The sequence below is a fragment of the Colobus angolensis genome, unplaced genomic scaffold (assembly GCF_000951035.1).
Source record: "Colobus angolensis palliatus isolate OR3802 unplaced genomic scaffold, Cang.pa_1.0 Scaffold190, whole genome shotgun sequence".
Taxonomy (NCBI): Eukaryota; Metazoa; Chordata; class Mammalia; order Primates; family Cercopithecidae; genus Colobus; species Colobus angolensis.
In genome coordinates this window covers 1368990-1394418 of record NW_012115044.1, presented here as the reverse complement: position 1 = coordinate 1394418, position 25429 = coordinate 1368990, and the positions used below count along the sequence as shown (strand labels likewise).

Here is a 25429-nt window from a genome sequence, read left to right as displayed (position 1 = left end):
AATAGCAATCCATTTGCCCCTGTGCCCAATCTCTATGTGTCTACAGATTTTTGTGATGTGAGAGGGGGATGTGTTTTTTTTTTTTTTTTTTTTTTTTTTTTTTTTTTTTTTTGTTCTGTGGCTGGAATGCAGTGGCACGCTCTCGGCTCACTGCAACCTCTGCACTCCCGGGTTCATGTAATTCTCCTGCCTCAGCCTCCTGAGTAATTGGGACTACAGGCACATGCCACCATGCACAGCTAATTTTTGTATTTTTAGTAGAGACGGGGTTTCACGATATTGGCCAGGATGGCCTCAATCACTTGACCTCATGATCTGCCCGCCTCGACTTCCCAAAGTGCTGGGATTACAGGCATGAGCTACCACGCCCGGCCCGGAAATGTCTTCTTAAAATTAACATTATGAAAGTCACAGAACTAACAATCCCTATGAGAGGAACTACCATTATTGAGCCCTTACCATGTGCCAACACAAGGCAAATCACTTTACATGGCTTATCTCATTTGTTCCTCACAATAACCCTAAGTGGTAGGTATTGTTATTCCCATCTTACAGATGAGGAAAATGAGGCTCAGAGATGCGGAGTAATCTACCTAGGGCATACAGCTAATAGGTAGTGGAGCACAGTTCCGCTACCACACTTGTTGGGGTGGTTTGTTGCCACCTACCCTTTCTCTCCTGCCCAGATACTAAGCCTATTTAATGCATTGCTGGGGAAAAGAGCAGGGAAATGGTTACTACTCCAGCAAGATCGGGGGAGGCATCACTGGTCTAAATTATCATGAGCCAATAGGAGGTTCCAACTAATTTTTTCCTATCTGATAAGTAACAGACACATTACTTATCAGATCGGAAAAGACCAAGCTGGTAAGTAAAAGACACATTAACGTGCAAGAAAGGGTGGGAGCCCAGTGAAGAGAGAAAATTGGGATAGGGTGAAAGAAGAGAGCACTCTCCTCTCAACACCCTGGAGACTGCTAAGAGCTCACACGGATAAAATATTTATTTTTCCATATGTTGCAGAAAGCATTGCCATCACTGTATGTGTGCAATATGTGCAAAAGAGTGTGAAATATATACATCAAATGCCGCCGATCTGGTTAATTTCCATGCATTTAACATACTTAATACCTACCATATCATCAATATGTTTTAATGCATATTTCTTTCCACATACAATATGGTCTAGTTAGGAAAGAGCCAACATCCTCCACAGCCTTACTCACTGCTATGTTTCAGCCTAAAACTTCTTACTGGGGCCAGCACAATGAGAGTTAAAAACCAGAAGGCTCTGCTGGCTAACTCAGTCGCCACTCTCCTTAGAACACACTCCCAGTTCTTGAAGCAGCCTTTTCTCATAACAGAAATGTTTGCAGTGAGGAGATGAAAATGTTTTTGTTCTCCTTGGACAATTGAGAGATGTTCAGTCAGAATGTCAGAACTGACCGTTGAAAGGCGGGTGCCTGCGGCCACGCTTTTTTTTTCTCTCTCTCTTTTTTTGAATGCAGAGCTCCACCAGTGTGGCGGGAGGAAGTGCACAATGATTGGTCTGTTTCTCTGTGGAAGTGTTCAGGGTACACCCAGTTTTACTTTGCATATATTTACGAAACATCTGCCCTTTTCTTATTCTTAAGTCCTTCCCTGCCACCAGCCCCCTTTCCCTTTTTCCCTGGTTTCTTTCTTTGTTGTTGTTGGCTTGTCCAACTTTTTCATTGAAGCTTTCATTTTCCGGTTGAGGGGCGACTTCATCAGAGTGTATAATTTTAATAGAGAGAGAGGAGGAAGGGGGTGGGGGGGAGGGAGAGAGAGACAGAGAGAGAGACAGAGAGAGAGAGAGAGAGAGAACGAGAACTGAAAAAGAGAGACTGAGAGGCCAGAGTCTGGCAAATCAACCTTTGGCATGGTGACCAGGGGGAAGGTTCTGGTCGGGAGTTTGCCTCTCTGAAATCCGCTGGAGTCAGCCAGTGTGCTGCTGCCCTCTAAAGGCTCCAGGGAATAGTGCATCGCCACAGAGCCTTGAAAAGACTTGCCCTCAGATGTGCCATGTTTATAATTCTTTTTACAGAGCCTCAAAATGTATTTTCAACTAATTATGACAGGACTTATTCTTTCCTCCTTAATAAACTATGAACTGCAAAAATGGGGTCAGTTCACAATACCTGTGCATGTCTAGGCATAAAAGAGTGCTATGTTTTAGGGTTTCTCAGGTCAAGAAAAAGGAGTCCAAAGAACCATTAGAAAGGGTGAGATAGGACATGAATTGCTTCTGAGGATGGTGAGCAGTTCTCTGTTATCTGGACAGTTGGGAAACAGCCCAGTGGTATAAGGATAAGTAAAGTGATATAAGATAAATAAGGGGATAAGCCAAAAAGGTTGAGTTTTTAACCTTTCCTGTTTATAGAGGTAGCTCCAATGCCTCTGTGCTATGAATATTCTCCCAAAGTGATCATTGAGGCAACAGGAGGATGTGGTACAAGATGTCAGTCAGGAAGCAAGAGCGAATCTAGGGAAGGAAACAAGGGCATTGATATGAAGAACAGTATAATTTTTGCAGTGTTAAAAATAAAAGAGTAATATATTGGTGGTTTTGCTATGTCTTTATGTTTGAAAGAAATCTTTCTTAATTTTCCGAAGTACACATCTGAAAGTATCCTAGGCCCTATCTACAAATATCAAAAAAAAAACATTTTTTTCCGCTAAGTGACATATGTCATTACTGTTTTGTCGCTATATTTAAATGAATCCTGAGGGCCAGCCTAGCCTTACTGGGCAAAATAGTCCTGCTCTTATTAAATGCCCCTCATAGACTTAAAGCAAAAGCAGTCAGTCAGGTAGTTTTGCTACCTTGCTGCATGAAAAGTCAGAAACTTTATTGGGATTCAAACTATGACTGTTCTTAAAATACACTTTAATTTCAGCTTCCTTTCATTCTGTCCACAATCAATTATTGAATGACAGCTTTGTCTAAGCTACACTGCCTAATAGTATGGACAAGGCAGTAAACTCTGGGAGGGAAGGAACCAGGCCTGTTTTATTATTCTTTAGCCCATGTTGACACATCATGGGGACATCATAAATATTTGTAAAATGAATATGTAAATGAATGAATGACAGGAGAGAAGGAAGAATAAAAGAATAAATGAACACAAGGAATACAAAAATAACTAAGACATTTCCTTACCTTCAGAGAGCTTACAGTCTCACAAGAGGGATATGCACATAAATAGCCATGATTGAAATAAAATTGAGTGAGTGAAATAAGATTAAGGAAAGAAAAAGAGCATAGGCATTTCAGAGAAAGACTTAGGGAGGAATTCAGTGTGGGGAATGAAGTCCTATCTGGCAGAGAGGAATCAAGACAGTTATAAGATGAAGATACCATTTAATAAGTATGAAGGATAATAAGTGTGATTTCAACAGGGCAGCGATGAAATACGGGATATTCAAAGCAAGAGAAAACTTGAGCAAAGATGTAGACCCCAGAATGTAGACTCCCAGGATGTTCTGGAGGATATTCAAGAAATCTGAGGGTCCAGTATGGCCAATATATAGGACACATGAGAAAAGTTAGAGGAGATACGGAACCAACCTTGAGTGTCAGGCTAATGTAGTCATCTTAGATTTAGTGAATGCAAAGAAACAGGACTAGAGGAGTGAAGGAGGATGCAGAGCCAGCTAGTAAACAATCGGCTGGATAAATAGCAGTAAGGTGATTGCATTGAAATTGGAATGGAAACACAGATGTGAAAAAAAATATGAAGGAAGCAGAACTATAAGAACTTATTGATGAATTGACTTTAAGGCAGAGGAAGGTGTATAGTGATGCTGAGGTTTCCAACCTGCTGGTAGACAACAGTGATAGAGATACGGACCTCAGAGAAAGCATCGGTTATAGTAAAGGAGTTGGGCTTTAGCAACTCCAATCTTGGCTACATCTTTAGACTGAAAACCAGAATACCAGCTCCTTCAGGGTCCATGTAGACACTCAAGATTTGGGGGTTACTCCCATAGTCACCATTCAAAAAACAATTGATAAGGTCTTATAATTTGTTGCTTCTCTTCTATTGGCTTCCTCTATACTGAAAAAGATGTCTGAAAGCCTCTCCTCTATTCTAATCTTTATCATGCCATCTCTGCCTCCTGCCCTCTGAAGAAACAGATTTTATTTCACAACCTGTTGGACTGAAAACACAGCATACTAATCATAACACCATATTCTGCGAGGGCAGATTTAACTACCCAGCACAACAAATTTAAATACAAAATATTCTGCATAACAAGTCCATTACCATGCTCATAGAAACAAGGGAAACATGGAAACAAATCTACTTACAACAAATTCTGTACCACACATAGTCTTCTACAAATAAAAGAAATGCTTTTTCTGGTCACTGTCCACATAATGATAGAAAAAGACACAAATCCAAGGGAATTGGAGAAATGTTCAGAAACTATTAATAATAATCCAGTGTGGCTGTGGTCTAGGGTACGAGTAGTATAAGCTAAGTATTCGTTAGTTTCATATCAGTTGCATTGTCCTGGGGAGAGGGGACCTGAGCTGACTGATAGCTGTGCTGTTTTACTTCCTATTCCTGACCCCATATAACAATTAGTAACAATTACTTTCTCACCCTTCTCTTCCTCATGTCCCAAACACACAGTCATACCCTAAACTCCAGGACGATGCACCAAATCAAAAACCTTAGACATAGGATGAATAAAGAGTTGGAGTAGAAAAATCTCTGCATGACACCTTCTGTCTTCAGCTACTAGAATCTAAGCTCTTCTTTTCACTTTTCACTTGCTACTCTAACAGAAACCTCCCATCACTACCCCCTCATCTGTACAGGCTGCAAATTTAAATTGTGAATTGAAATTTATTTAAGATAAAATCTAAGTAAGAGCAAGAAAGTTGAATGTTCCATAATGTATTCCATGAGTAGAAATTTAAAGTTGGAAGGAACCTTTAAGGCCTTCTAATCCAAGCCCTTTATTTTACAGATGAGGAAACTGAAGCCCAGAGAGGTGAAGTGAGGTGCCCAAGGCCACACAGCAAGTTAGAGGCACAGCTAGTACCGTAGCTCAAGTCTCCTGACTCCCAGTCCAGTGCTCCTCCCATTACTCCACGAGTCCTGTCTCTAAGCTTCCTGACAAATGCTAGAACGGTAAAACTTCCACTAGTATTTTTCCAGACCATGTTAAAACTCCTAAGGGGGGAAGAGGGATGCTTTCTTGGATAATGTCAGCCATACGTAGCTCAAGCTGTCTAAAGTTCTGGGACAGGGTCTTTTTATGCAGCCAACAGAGTCCAAATGTGGTGCTGTTTGCTTGGCCCATATGCTTTCATGTGTTCCCAGTTAGGCCATTACTGGAGGGAAAAAAAACAAGAATCAGCTTGTTTTAAAACAAGGGACATACTGGACTCCCTCCCATCCCCCTTTAGAAAAAAAAAATCAAGTTATCTTTAACAGATTCTAAAAATGCCTTTTCCCAAATATGCAGTCAGTTCCTTCAAAGGGCCCTTTGTTTATTTTCAGGAAGAAACCCAAGACAGCTGAAAACCAGAAGGCATCTGAGGAGAATGAGATTACTCAGCCGGGTGGATCCAGCGCCAAGCCGGGCCTTCCCTGCCTGAACTTTGAAGCTGTTTTGTCTCCAGACCCAGCCATCATCCACTCAACACATTCACTGACAAACTCTCACGCTCACACCGGGTCATCTGATTGTGAGTACACCACTAAGGTGATGGTGTCTTCGCAGTGCGGAGTAGTGCTTCTCCCCTGGGTTCTGGCTTTTTTACTTTCAGAGCAAGCCGTTTGCATTTGGTCTTCTCAGGCAGCCAAAAGTAACGTGCCACCATTTTCATTCAGCCAACATCTCTATGTTTTCAAAGCTAGAGTATATTTAAAAGCCAGGTGACATGCCATTTGGCCTTAAAAGGCTAATTAATTACATAAACCACGTTCTTTTCGTAGCACTAACTTAGAAAAAGAAGTTTTGTTGCTGGTATTCATTTATTCTTGATCTGGATAATGGCACTTCCATAATTACTAAATTGAACAACCAAACATGGACCTCAGAAGGCCAGTTAGACACAAGGAAACATCCATTTTGAAATTACATAACACAAATCAGATTTGCATTAGTTATTGGAGTCTCATGTAGCTTGGCTGAATTTCTGTCTTTCCAGTTTTTAATTTATTTTGAAGTGGTTAAAGGATAGCATAAATTTACAGAAGAAAAGAGAATGGCTTCCAAGAATTCAGAAGCCACCCAGACTTCACACAGCCAATGAGAATCCAGGTTAAAAATATTTTTTAATTAAAAAAACTGCCTAAGGGCTAAATTTGGAAATGGGCAGCTTAATGAGATCGTCGCTATTGAAATCACTTCTTTGCTGTTTATTTTTGCCATCTTCCCACTAATCTGGGAGTCACTTCTAGTTCTATTTTAAGCAAGTTGATAAATCACGTTTAGGAGATTTTTTTCTTTTTCTGAAATGTAACCCAATACTTCAGAGAAAAAGAAACGTGTGTTGACAATGGAAAGGAATGAAATAACTCTGGAGTCAAATCCAAAAGAATATTCCTTTTAGTCTTAAGATGCCCAACAACTCTTCTGAACTGATCTCCATAAAGGATGTCTGGTAACATGCAAGTAACTGGCATATTCTTCTTTAAAATGAGTAACATAAGACCCACAGAGTTTTATTTCAAAAATAAAATTTTGTCCACAAAGACAAAAATTATTAGGAAATGAGATTCTAAATCTTTTATTGTTATTCTTCTGACAGAACAAATGTAACATTCTGCAAAGAAGGCAAGAGACAGACTGGTCCAGGAGATTCCATTCTCCACTTGCTTCATCATGATAATCTCTAAAGAGAGGGAAATGACCTGGGGACAGTGTTGGGGTGAAGAGAGCTTGTTCTACTTAAGGTTGGGCTAAGACCATATTCTAACTGTCACTAAAAAATGAAAAGGGAAGTAACATGAGCCAAATCTCTGTGGCTGTGGCCTATGTGATTTGAACAGTCAAAGTTGCGGCTTCTGTAGAGAAACCAGGGGGCAGAAGCAGGGACTGTGTCCTGAGGACCGTCCTAATCATCACATCCTTGGACCTTCTTGCCTGGCAATCTCCAGCGTAATAGTAATGACAGAAAGAATTGGAAAGTACCATGGCACAGTGCCCAATAGGCATGTGCACACTGTCCCTTCCCACCAGGAAAATCGCCTGTTTCTGTGGTGAAGGGCCTGGAGTTTTTCCACGCAAGTCTTCATTACCTGGCTTTCTGCCGCACCTTATGGGTGTGGATTACATAGAATTGCCTTAGCCCAGAAGTCTTCTGTTGCAGCAAAAATGAATGTTTTGCTGAATAGAAAAAGCACTGGGCTTCACTTACTGTGCTTTATCATAAGCATCCTCTGGCCAGGCCTTAGCATTCGCGTGAAGTAAGTTTAAGGAACAGCACGAGTGTGGTGTCACCATACATCTACTTGGTGGCCCTGGGGAACCAATGGATGTGAGTTCAGTTGGAAGAACACACCAGGAGGAGAAACCTGATCTCCAGCTGTTTTTAGACAGTTTGATTTTGCCATTAAGATGTGTAAGTCTTCTCTGTTCCAACCTGTTGTTTAAATTGATTATACTTTTCTCCAAATATATTTGGATTGTAGTTTGTCCTGATTTGAGCCTACACTTAGAAGAAAATTGTTTTTAGGAAAGATTCACAGAAATCTGTCCATTTGGAGATTGCTTGAGAGAAGACAGGAAAAAGGTTTATTTTAAGCTGTTAAAATTTTTGGATGCTCTTCTTGCATTCAAGAGGATTTTTTTTTTTTTTTTTTTTTTTTTTTACTTTCAAATGTCATTCTTACCATAGATTAATTTAAAAGCCTAATTTCTTTAAGGTAAAATATTCAGTTCCTATTTAGAACTAACAGATTTGGGGCATTTAAAAATAGTGCCCTTGACTTGTTAGTCTCTTTAACTTCAGAAACATTCCACCAGTGTGTAGTGTTCCAAGCTTTCACAAATGCCTGAATTTTTATAGCACCTTTTTATTTGTCATGTGTTTAGCAAAATTATTCTTAGTCATGTTTTAATGCCCATTTCCTGTCAGTATGATCCTTCCCAATTTACAGATGAGAAAACTGAGAAAATTGACACCCAGGTAGATGAAAGACTCGCTTGTGGTTAACTTATTTGGGTACCGAGGGGTGTTTATGGATTTACTCTCATTGTGAGAGCATTTCTTATTGGAATTCTCTGGTCTGAGCCCAAAGATGGCATTCTTGGCTCTGAACAGGCATCTTGAAAATGTGCAACTACTCATATTGGTGACTGGGTTGTAAAACATGATGGATAAAGCATCCCCACAAAAGAAAAGTCAGCTCTGCATATGAACTGACATGGTTGGGTAATCCACCATCCTTTTTGCATATGAAGGACACGGGCTGTATTTTCCAGCAAAGATGACAAGTCTGACCCCCTAAATTCTCAGTTGGCTATTTCACTTCCTGAGCCTCTTCAAATTTGGCAAAAGATCCCAGTAGTATTCAAAACAAGAAGAAATACAGTTGAGATATGCTTTCTGTTTTGAGATGATGAGGTTAATATTGCTGCTAAAATGTATGTTGCTTTGCAGTGCACCTACTAACACAATTTCCTTTTAACAGTATTCCCCCATTACCCCCTAGCTTATCATCTCTTTACCATTGCTAAAAATCTAATGGTAAGCAAATTCACATGGTGATAATGGAAGGCATTAAGATGAGTTATGGAATCTGAAGGGTAAAAAACACCCTAGGTGTTTGATAGAGCAGTTCCCCACTAAACAGGCTGAGTATGAGCTGAGCCAAGTGCTCCCTTTAAATGCTTAAGCAGAACTAAACCAAGTCAGTAAAGCAGACGAAGCTCTCCATATGAAAAACCTTTCTTGACAGCTATCAAGCTGTAGCACATCACAGTCATATACATGTGATAGACGCGACCAGAACTTTTACTTGCATATTTCTTCCATTTTGTTTTCCCCCAAATAAGGATCCCATTGAAAGAAGTGATTTTCCTCCCTGTGGCCATCCTCCCTACTTCTGCTGTAGATCCACCTATTCTGATGTCTTTCTTTTGTTGCAAGCTGATATCCGTGGTGACTCACCTTCCCATGTTTTACACCGGCCTCATCAGACTATCTCATTTTTTGTGTCCTTGCCAAGATGCACTTACGCTTGAACAGTTTTTATTTATTTTTCATTGAACCTTTACACATTTCCAAACTGTTGTGTGGGTGGGTTTAACTTTAGCTCTGTAGCATCACTTTGCTGGGGCTGGCCACTCACAGAGGCCAGTGGGCTCTTCCTTTTTTTCCAACTCTTGCCATCTGCCTTCCTTGGCCTCCCCCTCCCAACCATTTGCTTCACCCACCCGAGTCTCTGTGATTAAAATTTTTGGTACATTTGGCTCATTTTGAACTTTTAAGCAATTTTTTAGAGAACAAAACAGAGGATTTTTATGGCAAACTCCATTAATGCCACATTAAGGCTGACATTTTAATTACCCCAAAGTCAGGAAATGCAAAGTTCAGGTTCCCACAGCAACAGAAACTGTCCCCTTGAGTGCTGGCATCACAGCAGATTCTTTCATTCCCTGATTACACAACACTGGGTGTGGGGACATTGTTTTTATCCATGTATGTGGAAAGGAGCACAGCTTTTATCCTTTGATTTTTTCCTGTAACTACAGTTGAGGATATGGGTCTTTAGCTTCCCTCCCAAAACCATCTATACGTATTATCCTGAAACGGAAGACTATTATAGCTCTACATGTGCACACGGACAGAATTAAAGTTGCTGTGGGAACATTAGCTCTGATTTCCGGACTTCCGTGCCAGTCACATTTAAACCATAATGTTGTAATTTTTGGCATGTAATAAATGTGCATTTCATGTACACAGACAGAAAGAAGCATAAAATGTATTTTAAAGAGCAATTAATTACTAACTTTGTGATTAAAAAACATTTGGTGCATGTTCCTTCCCATTTAGCATCAGCTGCTGGTCTTAGCCAGGCCTAATAGATGACATACTGTGTCTCATCCTGTAACTCAGATGTACTTACTGTATGTTCCCGTTCTTCCAGATAATTAATTCCCTTAGTAAAGCTGTAGGGGGAAAACAAAATGGAAGGAATATGCGAGCATGTAAATAGGGTAAGGGATATTTTGAAGGAAATTATTCATTTCTGCGAATAAACCTTTTATTCCCTGATAACGAGCCAGAAATCTGCTAAGTGGGTGTAGACAAAGGTTTCTGGCCACCTTACAGCATCTGGTTCGGGGCCATAAGAACAACTTGAAAGCAGATTTCCTCTTGAATTCCAGGCATGCCCACTGGGGGAGTGATTTTACTCTGCAAAAACTTATAGGCATAAGGCTTAAAAAGTTGTTTTACTCTATAACAACTTTTTAGTCTATGCTCTATTCAAACTGGAAAGTAAAAGTTATAGGAAATCAGGTAAGATGAGGACTTTGCTAAGGAACCTCTGACTTAAAGAGTAATTTTGCTTCTTCCTTTACATTTAAATCTGGTTTACCCATTTGTGTTAGAGAGGAAAGTGTTTCAAAATAACTGTTTGAACGGGTTTGTGAGTGAAAGGAGTTAGTAGCAATACTCTATGGTGCTGTGTTTAAAAGAGTATATATATGAAACCAAATGAGATTAAAAAAACTTTTCTGAACGGATGTATAGCTTAAACTCTAGGTAAGGCTTTAAGGGAGACATGTTCAATGAAGAACCTCTTGCTATCTGTTCATTCTGTCTCCTGCTGTGTATTTCTTTTTGTTCAGTTTGGTTGCATATGATATTTAACCTTTTAGAAACATACTTCAGTTTTACAGGGCTCTGATTTGCTTTTACTTGGGCTGTCTCTATGTGTGAATGTATGTCTGTATGAGTGAAAACTGCTCAAGCAAGTTTGAAGGTCTCTGGCAAATTTGACTGCATGTTCAGAAAGTTTCCAATCGGAAAGCTGATTCAGTGTAAACCCTTCCAAAAACTTCCTGAGGCACCTGTTCACATGAAAAGATTGGATTTCTGTTGGAGGTGCTCAGAAGGCAGTGTTTATAACTGAAGATCTCTGTTTGGTGTGCCAAAAAATGAAAAACATTTTGGCCCCAGAAAACCTCCATAAATGTTCAAAATGTATAATCAAACAAAAGCTTCATTTGGATTCAAATGCATGTATCTCAGCAGATGTGTCTAAACTAACTGGAATCCCACAGGAGCAGCTGAACTGGATTTTGGTATGTCTTGATAACTGAAAGAGTTATTCTTAGACTTTGGAAGGACAAAAATGGTCCATCTGTGAAGAACCGTAATAGAGACATGGCAAAAAACAGCATCCTCTGAAAGAGTTTATTTATGGAATTTAGGACAAGTTGGACAATCCTGAAAACATTTTAGGGTCACACTAATTTGCAGAGAAAATATAGCCAAAATGGAATGGAATAACAACCACAGACAGTCACTATCCAATGGCTTGTTATTAATTTTCTAATAAATTCCATATCAGTTAAGCAGTGATAGAGCATCTTTGGTATAACTAAATGCTCTCGTTGCCCCCAGAGTGTTCTGCATTCTGCTTTATTCTATGTTCTGTAAAGAATTATAGATTTATCTTTTCATTTAAACTGTTTTTCTGCCATTTCATTGCCAAGTAATCTGTTAAATGTGGATTTCATGTCATCAAAGATAGTCTTTCCCTTTTTAAAAAGTCACCTTTCTGCCTCTTAGTTCGTTGATATATAATCTCTTTGGAATGTTTTCGTTACCTTTTATACCCTTTATTTAGAGATTTTAGTGCTTAGTTCAGCACTTACACATTGGAAGGCCAGTTCGTTTTTTTTATTTGCTCTAATTTCCCAGAGTTTCCACTTTGTATATTTGGGGACACACTTATTTTTAAAAAGCACAGGTCTTGAAACTTTGTATCTAAATCTACCTCTATCTTTAAAATTTGCCTTCTTTTTACAAAACTTGTTATTTCCCTACAATACCAATTTAATTGGATTTCTCCCATAGTCACTTAATGCACTAATTTCTGGTAGTCATTCGTTCATTCCTTTAGTCATTAATTCAGTCATTGATGAAACGTTATCAGATCCTCCTTCTGCACCAAGTCCTCAGCTAAGATTAGGGATGAAGATAGAAATAAGACCCCATCCCCACATTTTGGAACATAACGGGGTAAATACAAATGCAGAATTAAAGTGTTCCAGTATGCACAAAATGCTACAGAGCCCCCGAGGAAAGAGCCTGTTGCAGTGGAAAGAGCTCCACACCAAAAATGACATTAAACTGGATCATAAAAGAGTGGGCATTTGTAAAATAGAAGGCAGAAGTAATGGCATTCCAGGCAGAAGGAACAGAAAGAAGCAAAACCATAGAGGCACAAAGAGAGCGCAGAGTTTTCAGAAAACAGAACAGTTCAGTTATAACACTGAGGCCTTCTTATTCTTTGCCTCATATTAATCATGGGAAAATTTGTTTTTGGGTAACATTGTCTGTTGTTATAATTCAGCTCAGCTAAATCCTATGTCCATTTTAGAGACATTTGCTTTCCAAATATATAATAAAGCAAGACACCTACTTATTTTCTAATAGGCAAAAGCACCCTTCCTTCCACATAGCCAGTCGAAGTAAGAAAGTATTCCGAGGGGCCAGGCGTTGTGGCTCACACCTGTGATCCCTGCACTTTGGGAGACAAGGTGGTCAGATCATGAGGTCGAGAGATCGAGACCATCCTGACCAAATGGTGAAACCCTGTCTCTACTAAAAACAGAAAAATTAGCTTGGTGTGGTGGCACATGCCTCTAGTCCCAGCTACTTGGGAGGCTAAGGTAGAACTGCTTGAACCCGGGAGGTGGAGGTTGCAGTGAGCTGAGATCGCATCACTGCACTCTAGCCTGGTGACAGAGCAAGACTCCGTCTCAAGAAAAAAAAAAGTATTCTGAAGGTCCTAATGATGATTTTGATCAGTAAATCACAAAATAAATTTTCTTTTTCTTTTTCTTTTTTGTTTAAGCAGGGTCTGGCTCTGTTGCCCAGGCTGGAGTACAGTGGTGCAATCTCAGCTCACTGCCACTTCTGCCTCCCGGGCTCAAGCAATCCTCCCACCCAGCCTTCTGAGTAGCTGGGAGCACAGATGCGTGCCACCACATCCAGCTAGTTTTTTGGGGTTTGTTTGTTTGTTTGTTTTGTAGAGATGAGGTTTTATCATGTTGCCCAGGTTGCTCTCGAATCCTGAGCTCAAGCGATCCATCTGCCTCGGCCTGCCAAAGTGCTGGGATTACAGGTATGAGCCACCACACCTGGCTCAGAATAACTAATTATTGAGAGAAGTTCATTCATGGAGCCAGAGTTACCTACAGGTGTCATGCTGGAACTGTGTCATCGACTTGTCGCCCCTCCAGACTCTAACAGTCTGTCCTCTTATGAAATCCTCCCAGGTCCCTTGACAAGTCTGGTCTCAATGCCCATTGGCTTAAGTTACACTGTGTCATATTGCTCTCCCAAACAGTGCATAGGTATGATTGTCTACATGTAATTGTTAGGGCCCATTGCTGATTTTCAGGGTTCTGTTCTTCATCTTGCCATCTCATCCCATGCAGCAATACATCTTTAATTCTTATCTACAGCTGCTAGTGACAGTTTTGTGTGTGCTTCCTCTGCTCATGGCAAATTTCATTATATAAAATTAGTGCTTCTCCATATCTGTGAAGACTTCTCACATCCTTAGTTACAATAAAAGAGGCCACATGCACTACTGCCCTTAGAGTTGGAATATGTAGGATTGACTGAGAGCAGGCATGAGGATTCTTTAAGGACTTCTTGCTTTAAGGAAATTTCAAGTTGAATCTTTCCACCAGTCACCTCACACTAGGTACCATAATCACGTACCTTATTACTTCATCAGCAGAATTTTTTTTTTTTATGGGGGGCAGTTTCTTTTTTGCTTTTCTTCTGCCTCTGAATCATTTTTTCTCGCTGAGGAATGTGTACCAGTTGTAACTTTTTATCAGCACTGCAAGATTAAAGGTTACCTGGTCTGTACCCACTATTGTACACATGAGAAAACTGAGGCCCAAATAATGCAAGTGTCATAACAAAAGTTTCCCAGCATAATGAGTGACAGAGTCAGAAACAGAACCCTGCTCTTTCTCCCACCATTTATGCTGCCTGTTACTAAGTCTGCTTCTGGAAAAACTTATGTTTTCTGAACAGAAGAGAGTCAGCACTGTTCATCCATCAATATAGTGGATGCTTTCAATGTGGAGGACCACAGGCTAAGTATTGTGCAGGATGCAGTTGTATAAACTGGAGCCCTAGGCTCCGAGACTTAGAGTCTTGTAAAGAAGATCAAATAACATTCACAACTTCCATGCAGAGTGGTTAAAGATATGTCACCATACACACAGACCCACCAGAGCATTGATTCACTCACTCAGTGAGTATGTATAGAATATATCTTTTGTGCCTGTCACTACAGTGAGTTCTGTGCGGACACAAAGGTGGAGAAAAACAGACACCGCCACCAAGAATCTTAAAACAATACATGTCCTCACATCACGAGCATCTGAGAATTTAGAAAGTTTGTAAAGTCTATTTTAATCTAGGTAACAATAATATCTAGTTAGGTTTATTAGAGATGGCTCCCTTTGAGCTCTTTTGAAAGACTGGAAATGAAGCATTAGGACTAGGTATGAGGGATTTGCACTCTGCTGCAGAGCTGTGGAAGGGTATTAAGTGGGGCCTGCCATGAGCAAGACTTTGGGAAGATCTGATTTGGCAGCCTGGATGTAAGAAGGAGCAACTGGAGGAAGGAGAGGGTCCAGACAGCGCTGTCAGTGTTTCATACTATTGGTGACCTGAAGGGGGCGGTAACAGGAGGAATGGGGAGGATCCAGGTGCAACAGATATTGTGGATGAGGGTAGACAGCTCTGGGAGCTGAGTGCTAGTTACAACAAAGGCAATTATCAAAGATAACTCCAAGATATCAAGGAAAGATGAAAAGCATTTAAAGGAATCGAATAGAGTTCCATTTTATATAGTGCTGAGTATGAGCTACCACAGGTGTTCCCAGTGGAGACAACTAACACTGAGTTACAAACAGGGTCCTGGGGCACAGCAGGAATGCTTGAGATTAGGACTAGCAAACCCTTTGGCTAAAAGGCCACACTATAATCCATAGATATGGGAGTAAACTTCAAAAGGTCTTTGTTGAGAGAAAAAGGGAAAAGAAAACCTTGGGAAATATTTACATGAGTGATAAGCAAGAGAATGAAGAATGCATAAATAGAGGAAAAGAAAAGAGGGGTCTAAGAGATAGGAGACAAACCAGGATAGTGCAGAGAAACCATCAGAGAGAGGAAGGGTCAGCGGTCAGTATCAGGTGCCACAGACACCAATGAGGGGGAGAGACCTAGGAAAAGATTACGTTGGGTTTTGGGATTACTAGCCTGATTGTTGTCAAGAAAGCAGAATCAGATGTGTCACAAAAAATACCATAAAGAGGGGTTCAAGAGCAAACATAGGATAAATGGGAAAGCAACTATTACAAAGTACTTTTTTAAAAACTTTTAATGTTTTAAAAAGAAATAATGAATAAGTAACTCAAAAGTGGAGTAATGAATATTTTTATGATACAAGAATTCCTAGCCCATTATAGACTGAGAAAAACCAGTGTTAAGGGAGACTCTGCAATTAAATAGGCAAGGTGAGAGGGAATTAGATCTTCCATTTCACAGGGCAACTGGAATGGTAAATATATGCGAAAGGAATTTGAAGGCACTACCCAAGCCCAGTGCAGCAGTAATTATATTATACTGGTTCTTTCTCTACTTCTCAACGTTGCTTTCTCTTCTTTTTATTGAGAAACAATGTTTTGCAAGAATTATTACTTCACAAATATTCACTCAGTTCCTTACCCTCAGTAATCTCTGAACACTAAGCAGAGGATAGGTGTCATATACTTTGAACATTTAAATTATCCTAACAATTTTTAAAACAATTTTTAAAAATAATGGTTTTTAAAATGACAAAGCGTAATTCTTTAAAAGCCATGTTCTGTGTACTACTTTCATGATATGCCCAATTCCGATAACTCTGTAATTACTAATAACAAATCTATGTGTTGTTCTCAAGTCCTCCTTCACTGTCATGAGACATCCTCAAATTCATTATTTGTAGGAGGGTGGGTTTCAATTTGTTTACTTAAAGTATGCTGCTTTCTGTGATGGTCCAAGACATTCCAAAGACCAATCGCACCTGTTCACAAAGTATCTGATATACTTTTACTTTAGGATGGTGATCTGGAACCAACTGAATCAAATGATACTTTGTTCTACTATTAAATTACCTGTAAAACTAAATAAGGAGATTATGTTGTCACTACTGAAAATTATATAAACAACCACATGGAAGAATTTTGCACATGAGTCTTTATAATTTCACAAGGCCAAATGAATTTATAGTTGATGTCAAAATCAACCTTGAGGAGTTTTTTCCTTTCCTCTCCAGTTCTAAAAATGAGTTTCCTCCTACTTATTTATTCTCACTAGTTTTAGCTTGGTTAGGTTATCAGTTTTATAAAAAGATATTAGACCAAAGAGTACAGAATTTTTAAGAAAGCTTAGTGTGGCATGTAGAGTACTACACAAAGAATTTCAAGAAGCAATAACTGAATTAACTTTGTCATTAAATTTTTTGCTGTAATCACTTTCTTTCCTATGTAATCACTGATTATCTCTTTGCCTCATATCTTAACCAGGTATTTAGATGTAAAGGAGATAATGAAAGAAAAGTGCATATAAGTTTGAACTACAAGAGATAACTCTGTGTCTAATGGAAAAGACACATACAAATTCTGAACTAAAACTTTTAAAAGTTAACCCCAGGGGAAAGGATACATGTCATTTTCTCAGGGAAATACTATAGCTGTTTACATGTAGGCCTGAATGCAATTTTTCCAGTTTTTAGAAAACGCTCAGAAATCTGGCCCATTCCATTTTATTCCTGACCTAAAGGTCCCAGATGGGTGACTAGATCCTGGGATTCCTGAAGTGGCCTAAGTAATCCTGGGTTGACATGCTAACAGGCACTGCAAAGCAGGCCTGATTTCACTGGGCAGTGATACGGGCAAAGCGTGCCCCCACTCCCAGCCCTGCTCCAGAGCAGGAGTTCTTGACCTGAAGGTCTTAGACTCCACTGGTACCATGACTAGGCCTTTCTTTTAGAGCTTCATATTTTTTCCTGTGTGTTGTTCTGGGACACAGGTTTAAAGATTTTGTTACACTGGGGTCAGAGAACTAAAAGAAGGAAAAAGCCACTTCCCCAGGACCTATCCTAATCAGAATTTGCACCCTGGCCCCCCAGAGTGAACTAAGAAGCAAGGAGGAGCGGTCCCTGTGAACAACCCAATGCAGAATGGCTCCTGATGGCCTCCCACATGCCTTCAGGGCAGGGGCAGGTATGATAACAGACTGCTAAAGCTATTTCTTGAACATGTTGATAATGGACTAACATTGGGGCTATGTGTTATTTTCCAATATTCAGAAAATATTTTCTCACCCCCATGGTCTAGTTATTTGCTCTTTTTAACATGAACTTCAGCCTATGAATACATTTTATGTGCCTTTAATTAACCTCCCTATGTTTCCATTTCCTCATGTGCATAATTGCATAATGAGAATAAAAATAGTATCCATCTCATAGGGTTATTAGAAGGATTCGATGGAAAACTATATGTAAAGCCCTTAAAGCAGCACCAGAAAAACAGCCAGCACTCCAGGAATTTGAGTGTCAGCTACAGTTTTAAGTGTTTGAAAATAGTAATATGAACTAAAATTGATGCAGCCTAAATGAGAGTTGTTGCAGGTCCCTATCCTTTCCCCCTGAGAGTGACTGATGCTGAAAAGCCCTAGTTCTGTGGGAGGAGACTGTCTGTAGAACAATTACCTCCTTCACTTCAAGAAAAGCCAGTGCCCCTTTTCTTGTCCCTTCTTGGATTCAGGCCTGAGTAGACTGGGACGCTTCTCCATTATCTTTTTGCCTTCTTTTATTCCCCCATTTGTATTTTTTTTTCTAAAAATGAAAGAGGACTAATATGCATAATCTTATTCTTAAGAAACACCCCATTTACAGACAAGGAAACTGGGGCTGAAAGAAGTGTCAAATCTCTCTGAATGTGGTCCTCTTGATATAGGGAAGGGTTAGAGTATTATTAACATTATAGCATTACATTCTACTGTTAACCTATTAAGTTCCTTCTTGTCTTCAAGTGCATTCTAGTCAATGAGAGATTTTCAGGCTGTGCGTGTTGGCTCACACCTGTAATCCCAACACTTTGGGAGGCCAATGTGGATTTATTGCTTGAGCCCAGGAGTTCGAGACCAGCGTAAGCAACATAGTGAAACCCCGTCTCTACAAAACAATTAGCAGGGCATATTGGTGTACACTTGTAGTCCAGCTACTTCAGAGGTTGAGGTGGGAGAATCACCGGAGCCCAGCAAGTCAAGGCTACAGTGAGCCATGATCATCCCACTGCATTCCACTCTGGGTGACAGAGTGAGACCCTGTCTCAAAAAAAATAAAAAAAGAGGAGAGATTTTCAAATTATAGGGAATGGATTTGTGTGCTGTCTTACCTCAGAATACATTATAGGATCTGCACATTTTCCTATGTGCACCCATCTGCAATCTGTCCATTCACTTTAGGTGCCCTTTCACCGTAGCTCCTTCCAGCCGGGATGCCCGAAGAGGGCAAAACATCAGATCCTTAGAATGTGCAAACTTCTGTGCTACCGTATCAGAGAGCCCTTTGCAGAGACAAATACTTAGCAAGTAAAGAAATGCATCTTTTATTTTTTTGAAAGTCAGTCGGCTTGATGGCTTGAGATTTGTCTGAAATAATTTAAAATAGAGGTAAACTTAGAAGAGTAAATGAGTTTCACTTCTGAGGAGGATTGCTTGTAATCACCCTGCTTACTCACCTTCTTCTATTCTGAAGCAGTCTGCAGTAGTTGGGAAAAGTATAATCTTAAGAAATTCAGTAACAGTCACTGGCTCATTATACCTGGTAAGTTTTCCCCATCCCGTGATGCCCACAGTTTTTGGTACTGCGTGGAGATAATTTCGGACGTTTGCTTCTCTTAACTCCTGAGCACTTGTGCTTCACTGTAGAATTCCAGAGACATGGATATGGAACTTGATCTACAAGCCCGCCTAGTAATAGTTGCAGATTAGATTGAAAGCCAAACTAGACTGTACACAAGTCTGTATAAATCCCAAAATAGAGCTTTAAAATAATAACTTACTGAGTCATGATTTCTGCATCTCATATGCAGTATTCCTTAAATCACATGTTGATGGCTAATCAACAAAATCCAAAGACGCAAATTAGATGGTACAATATTTACAGAGAAAATATATGTGTAGTTTGAAAAGCAAGGATTCTCAGGGTTACAGTCCCACCCCCATTCCCCCCAGAAATGATAGCAGTTGCAATCTGAACTCTCAACATTGTAGCCAAGAAAGGAATGAATATAACAATGGAAAGAGAAAGATTTAAGATAGAACTTCTTAGTTAAAGGAGTCTGGACCTTCAAGAAATATGTTTAAGAAAGATTCAGAAGAAATACTAGGTAAGATGAATTATTCCTTTTCCTCAAATAACATTCTAGCAGTGTACTTGTTAAATGTTTTGGCCAGGTGACAGAATTCAGGAGGGCAGAATCTTGTTTACCTTGTCTGGTGCCGAATCCCTAGCACCCAGCAAAGTGCTTACACAGAGTAGGGGTAGGTGCTTAGCAAATGTTTGTTGAATGAATACGTGAATGTGGTAGAGAGAATGAAGCGAAAAGAATGGTGTAGTGCATTTGGAAGCATTTTGCCCGTTTGTGAAAATATAGGTACTAATTTTTTACTGGATGATTTTTTTCATTTAGCAGACCTACAAAACACAGTGTATCACAAATACCCTCTGCTTTTTATGCTGGGGAAACAGAAAAGCTTTCTTTTGAATGTAGGCTGCTACATGTTTTAATTCTAATAGCAATATGGCAGGTCAACTTTGTGGTATAATCTGATGCCTGTTTTTGATAGATATCATGGAAATAGATACTTATTTTCAAGATGCTCAAACAGATGATTAGGCAAAAGCTCTAGCAAACCTTGAAACAACAAAAAGGAAAGGTTTTCCCACTCCCACCTCCCGTTGCTGTAACATCCTGCACAGTTTTCTGCAACCCCACATCCTCCTCCTTGTTTCATCCTTTTCCTGGGTCTAATCTTTGTCTAGGGAATACAGCATGTGACTGTCAGTCTAGCAAGGAGACAGTTCTTGAGAAATCCACCCCCCACACACTGTGTTCCCAAGCTCCTCTTATGGGAATGGCATGATTTGATCAGCAGCAGGCAGAGCTGGCCCAGGGAAACAAGAGCTTGGCATAGGAATCTTAGTGCCCTCCTGCTGGAAGGGCCCTCAAGAGAGTTGCTTCATGCCCACCCTCCCTCAACTGGCTGGACAGTAGAAGGATGTGTAGGAAAACAAATTCCTGGCTGAATGAATAGAGGATTAAATGAATGAGAGATGAGTTCACTCCTCCAGAAGTCCCCGCCATCCCACTTGAATAGAAAGGCTAACTTTGAAGCCACTCTGTTCTCCATGGCACTATTTTGTGTATACTCAGCTTGGAATATGGTTGCCATCTGCTCCCAGTGCTTAGGACTAAGGAAGTTTTGGGGTGGGTAGGAGGAGGCTGGGAGGGAAGAAAAGAGACACTTAAAATGAGCTAATGATCTCCTTTGTGTTAGAGTCTAGGTTTCAGAACATCAGTCCTGTACTTCAAGAACAAAACACCAGTGTGTCTTAGACCACACCAGGCGCCAGCACATCAGATAAAGCCTGTGCTGTGTGGTGTTCAGCCACCGAGCCTGGAGAAGTTCTAAAAGTGAAATTGCAGGTGCACACTGATGAAACTAAAAGAAGAAAAGGCCAAGGGTAAAAATACAATCAGGAGGGCTCTGCAGATACATATCTGTGGGGTTACAGTCGTTGAAAAATGAGTCTACTAATTAATGAGTTGGATAATACTATAAAGGCAAGGAATTTAAGGATCTTTAGAAGAAATGAGACACGTTTCCATACACTCTGAGTATATTGTGAGCCTTTAGTATAATCTCAGGGTGAAAGTGACCTGGCTATTGTGTATTGCTGTAGATTTAACTGTTGATTAAGTGTTAGAGATTGCTGTACTAGAGGCATGCATGGTGGTCCTTTAAAAACAGAAAAGGCTGTTAAGCTTGACTAGTAAGACAATCAAACATCTCTGAAAGGCAGCGAATAACTCATAGAGCTTCCTAGCTTCCCTGGTATTGTTTGTAAAAATTGTTGGGGGTTTTTTGTTTGTTTGTTTGAGACAGAATCTCACTCTGTTGCCTAGGCTGGAGTGCAGTGACATGATCTCAGCTCACTGCAACCTTCGCCTCCAGGGTTCAAGTGATTCTCCTGCCTCAGCCTCCTGAGTAGCTCGAATTACAGGCATGCGCCACCATGCCCAGCTAATTTTGTATTTTAGAAGAGACGAGGTTTCACCATGTTGGCTAGGCTGGTCTCAAGCTCCTGTACTTAAGTGATTCACCTACCTCAGCCTCCCAAAGTTCTGGGATTACAGGTGTGAGCCACCATGCCTGGTCAAATTGTTGGTTTTAACACAAAATCATATTGATAATTTATGTACTGAAATAACATGCCAGAGAATAATAATTAAGCTGGGGATGTATGCTAGTGAAAAAAATATTACAGTAAAGTTTATTTTGGGGAAGGATTAGCTAATTGGCTAGGTATGACATTTGAAGGCCTTATATTATTATATGTTCAATAGTAGGCCTGTATCTTGAATTGGAGGAAGGCAGAAATTCTTTTTTCCATGCAAGGGAAGAACCTCATCAATTATGTATATAAGTATAAATTTAAGAGACAATGACAATCCTAGAAATGCAAAATACCACTTTAGGGAGCTCTAAGTGATTGCTGAGCGGTGTGTCACACTCAGTGCCTGCGAGCAGCAAATCAGTACATATTTGTTGGCTGTGTGAGCTCTGGCCTTGACTCCTGTCTTCCAGCAGGAACAAGTCATACACAACGGTGACTCAGCCACAATTAGGATATTAGTAATGCCCTAAATCTATCTCATGTACAGTTTCTCTTCCTAGAAACCTTATGTGCCTCATATTCTATTTGTCCCTACAACATCCCTGTGAAGCATACACACCTTCACTTTACAGGTGGGATAACAGGTTCACAAAGGAATAATTTAATTCTTTGTCTTCAAATGTGAAATGTTTGATAATCAGTATACTGACCCAGCTCATTGTAATGTTTTTCACATTATTTCAGGTTTCCTAGGCAAAGGACATATTTTATCTTTCTCATTATTATTTTTAATTAGTTTTCAGAAAAGGTGAGATAAAAACAGAATCTAACAAATATCCCATGGAGATATTTGGTGTTCTCTTTTCTTTCAAGAATAAATTAAGACCTTCTCTGCTCCTCTCTGCTGGCTCTCTCGGCAGATAGTCAAAATCCCATGCCAATTTTCAAATGAATAAGGGCTCATTCTAATAGCTGATCACAGTCCCCTCTGTTGAGGAAACAGCCTTTTAAATTCATGTGTGGACCCTGAATAAGTTACTCTTGGTTATAAACTTTAACAGTTTGACCTGAAGGTTTTTAAACTGTACTAATATATAACCTGGTTGTGAGTTCAGCAATAAATTTATCCCCAGTATGTGAAGGGCCAAAAAGAAAACTAGTGTCTTTTGTTCTCTCCAGTGACCTTCACTAAATATTGCATATTTACTTTGTAAATGAGGACACCCAGTGGCCACCAAGAGAAAATATTCTAAACAATCCTTGACACTACTGTTATTGTACATATAAATATCCTGTTATCAATGCTGATTGATAGGTATTTCAGTAACATCTGTTACCAAGCAGGTTAGCTTCCCTAACTTAAGCAAAAGGGATCGGAGTTTGGCCTGATCATTTTTCTATCACATCATAGATTGGTTATCTCTTCTTATTTTTTGTTACAAAGTATGGCTTAGCTTTGGGTTCTGAATCCTCTGTTGACAGGGGGACCCAGTGAGCTGTCTCTCTGGGGAAATGGAATCAAGGAGATAGAGACAGCATGGCATGTGTCAGAAATCATAAATGAATGAGCAGAGTTTGTGGGCAATTCAGTGAACACATAAAACAATTGCTTGGACTTTAAATTCATATTGAAAATAGAACTGTGGGTAGGTAGGGAAATAAAGGACAAGAAGAAGAGCATTACACAGAACTTCAGGGGTGGGAAAGCCCTCTCGGGACCATACCACATAGACATATCTCAGAGTAAATCTGCAGCCTGAGATTCCCACTTATCGTCAATATGTTTGTGAAGTGTAGTGAAGAGCTGACCAAACAAGCACTCACATAGAACCCACACATTATAAAGAAACATGCTGGGCACAACGAGGGATCCAGTTATATATTTGTAGTTGTCATTGTAGTTGTGGTTATAACAAGTCAAGATACTAGCCTTTGGGAGGCTTGGAGTCTTAGAGAGATGAGACAGACACAAATGAAAAAAGAAAGAGAACAGACAATAATATATTGGTAAGAACTAACTTAGGTGCTACATGTATAGGAAATTCAGATGAACTTCCCCAACACTCCTCAACATCCAGGTACAAAAAACTCCCTTATTTTTCTAAAGAAAATTAAACCTGAGGCCCCTGTCACCAAATTAGCAAGAAATACAGCTAAGTTTTGGGGCTCCCTTCTCATCCCTAGATTGGTACAAGACTCATGAAATCTAATTCCTTAGTCCATGATGGTCTGCATCATTGACATTGCTTGACTACCCCACAAAGATGCCATTGAGCCTGGTCCTTCTGACTGCCAGCACTACTGCACTAGCTGGGTTTACAGATGCCCTCCACAGTGGTCCTTGCTGTTGACCATTGGCCCAGCCCTCAGATGATCACTGCTCCTCTCAAAGCAGTGCCTTTTTATGTCCAGCCTCCAGAAGTGTGCCAAGCAGTTACCCCAACTGGAGCTGTATGCAAGTAGAGACCTTGCTACCTTCCCCATTTGAGGGAAAATTGATTGTTTTTCTCTCCAGTAGTGCTATCCAATTCTCTAACTCCAAAGCATCAATCAACCTCACTCTCCTTACCCCAGAAGGGGCCCAGGTTAATAATTCATTTTAGAGAACAGAGATTAGTAAAGAAAACTCTTTAAGGTTTCTTCTTTAGGGCTTAATGGGCTCTGAAACCACAACTCCCTCAGGCAAAGGAGCCTATAAAGCATACAAAAACCTGGCGTTCTTTCCTACAGGTGGAGGAAGGGGAAGCTACCTTCTCATTAGGAAACTTTTCTTATTTGGTGAGAACAAGCCAAAAATTAATGTCTCAGTTTATTACCTCACCAACCAGTGGAAACCAAGAAAAGAGAATTCAGGATGAACTCTAGTAATCACAGAAGGCTTCACAGAGAAGGAAGAAGTTTGAATAAGGTTCATGGAAATGATGACTTGGTGAGGAGAGAAACCACAGTAACTGAAGAACTGCAGAAAAATTCAGAAGAGAAGTAAAAATGAATGTAATCCACACACAGGAAAACAAAATGGCCAACCTTTTGGATTAGCACAGAGATTTTATTTTAGAGAAAATCAGATCCAACCAAATCAGTGAAGTGAGATCAGATAATTTGAATGTTAACTATAGCTATAGGAGACCTCTATAGCTCAATGACTTTTTTGATAATATGTAAATAATATAATAAATATTATACAAAAGAATATATAAAGATATAATAAAGATAAAATGCCTACTTGTGATTAAAATAATTACAAAGTATGCCTTCTACTTTACTTATTTACCAGAACCACCCAAGGTTTTGAGTTCTATCTGACAGCACTTATTCTTCATCTCAGTGTAAGCTAAAAAGGAACTTATGTCCTATTCTTTCTTTTTAAGGATTTCCTGTGCCTGGTTCTATAATGGATCACCCGAGGTACACAGATGAATTTCAGCTACTCTCTGAACCTAGCCCACACAAATCACTTCAGTGCTTCCATTTTCACCAGTCATCCAACAAAACAGATTTACCTTTTTCCCTGGCTTTTCCCTGTTGCTTTGGGATAGAAGGTCTTTACTCCTCAGTAAAATTATCTATCATGGCTCAAGTCCATAGAGAAATCGGCTGGGTGGTGTGACTCATGCCTGTAATCCCAGCACTTTGGGAGGCTGAAGCAGGCGGATCACGAGATAAGGAGTTTGAGACCAGCCTGACCGAAATAGTGAAACCCCATCTCTACTAAAAAAAAA

General features: G+C 39.9%; 1 protein-coding gene and 1 long non-coding RNA gene across 6 annotated transcripts in view; one reads left to right on the top strand and one right to left on the bottom strand.

Annotated features, from left to right (window-relative positions):
• ZBTB20 (zinc finger and BTB domain containing 20) overlaps positions 1–25429 on the top strand; it is an 816082-nt gene that overhangs the window by 763499 nt on the left and 27154 nt on the right. For 4 of the 5 annotated variants that reach the window (XM_011940601.1, XM_011940602.1, XM_011940603.1 and 1 more), the window contains one exon: positions 5538–5725. Coding sequence is in view for 1 of the 5 variants with exons in the window: in XM_011940600.1 (XP_011795990.1) it covers positions 5155–5165; positions 5538–5725 (199 nt within the window). In the remaining 4 variants the exon portion in view is untranslated. Of the gene's footprint in view, positions 1–5001; positions 5166–5537; positions 5726–25429 lie in introns of all 5 variants that reach the window. The other variant, XM_011940600.1, reaches the window with a different exon arrangement.
• The window catches only part of LOC105510711, a 42398-nt gene that overhangs the window by 3004 nt on the left and 13965 nt on the right, over positions 1–25429 (bottom strand). The window contains exons 5-7 of the long non-coding RNA XR_001001599.1: positions 19045–19228; positions 18700–18955; positions 10116–10158 (exon numbers count right to left, since the gene is read on the bottom strand). This is a non-coding gene — a long non-coding RNA (uncharacterized LOC105510711). The remainder of the gene's footprint in view (positions 1–10115; positions 10159–18699; positions 18956–19044; positions 19229–25429) is intronic.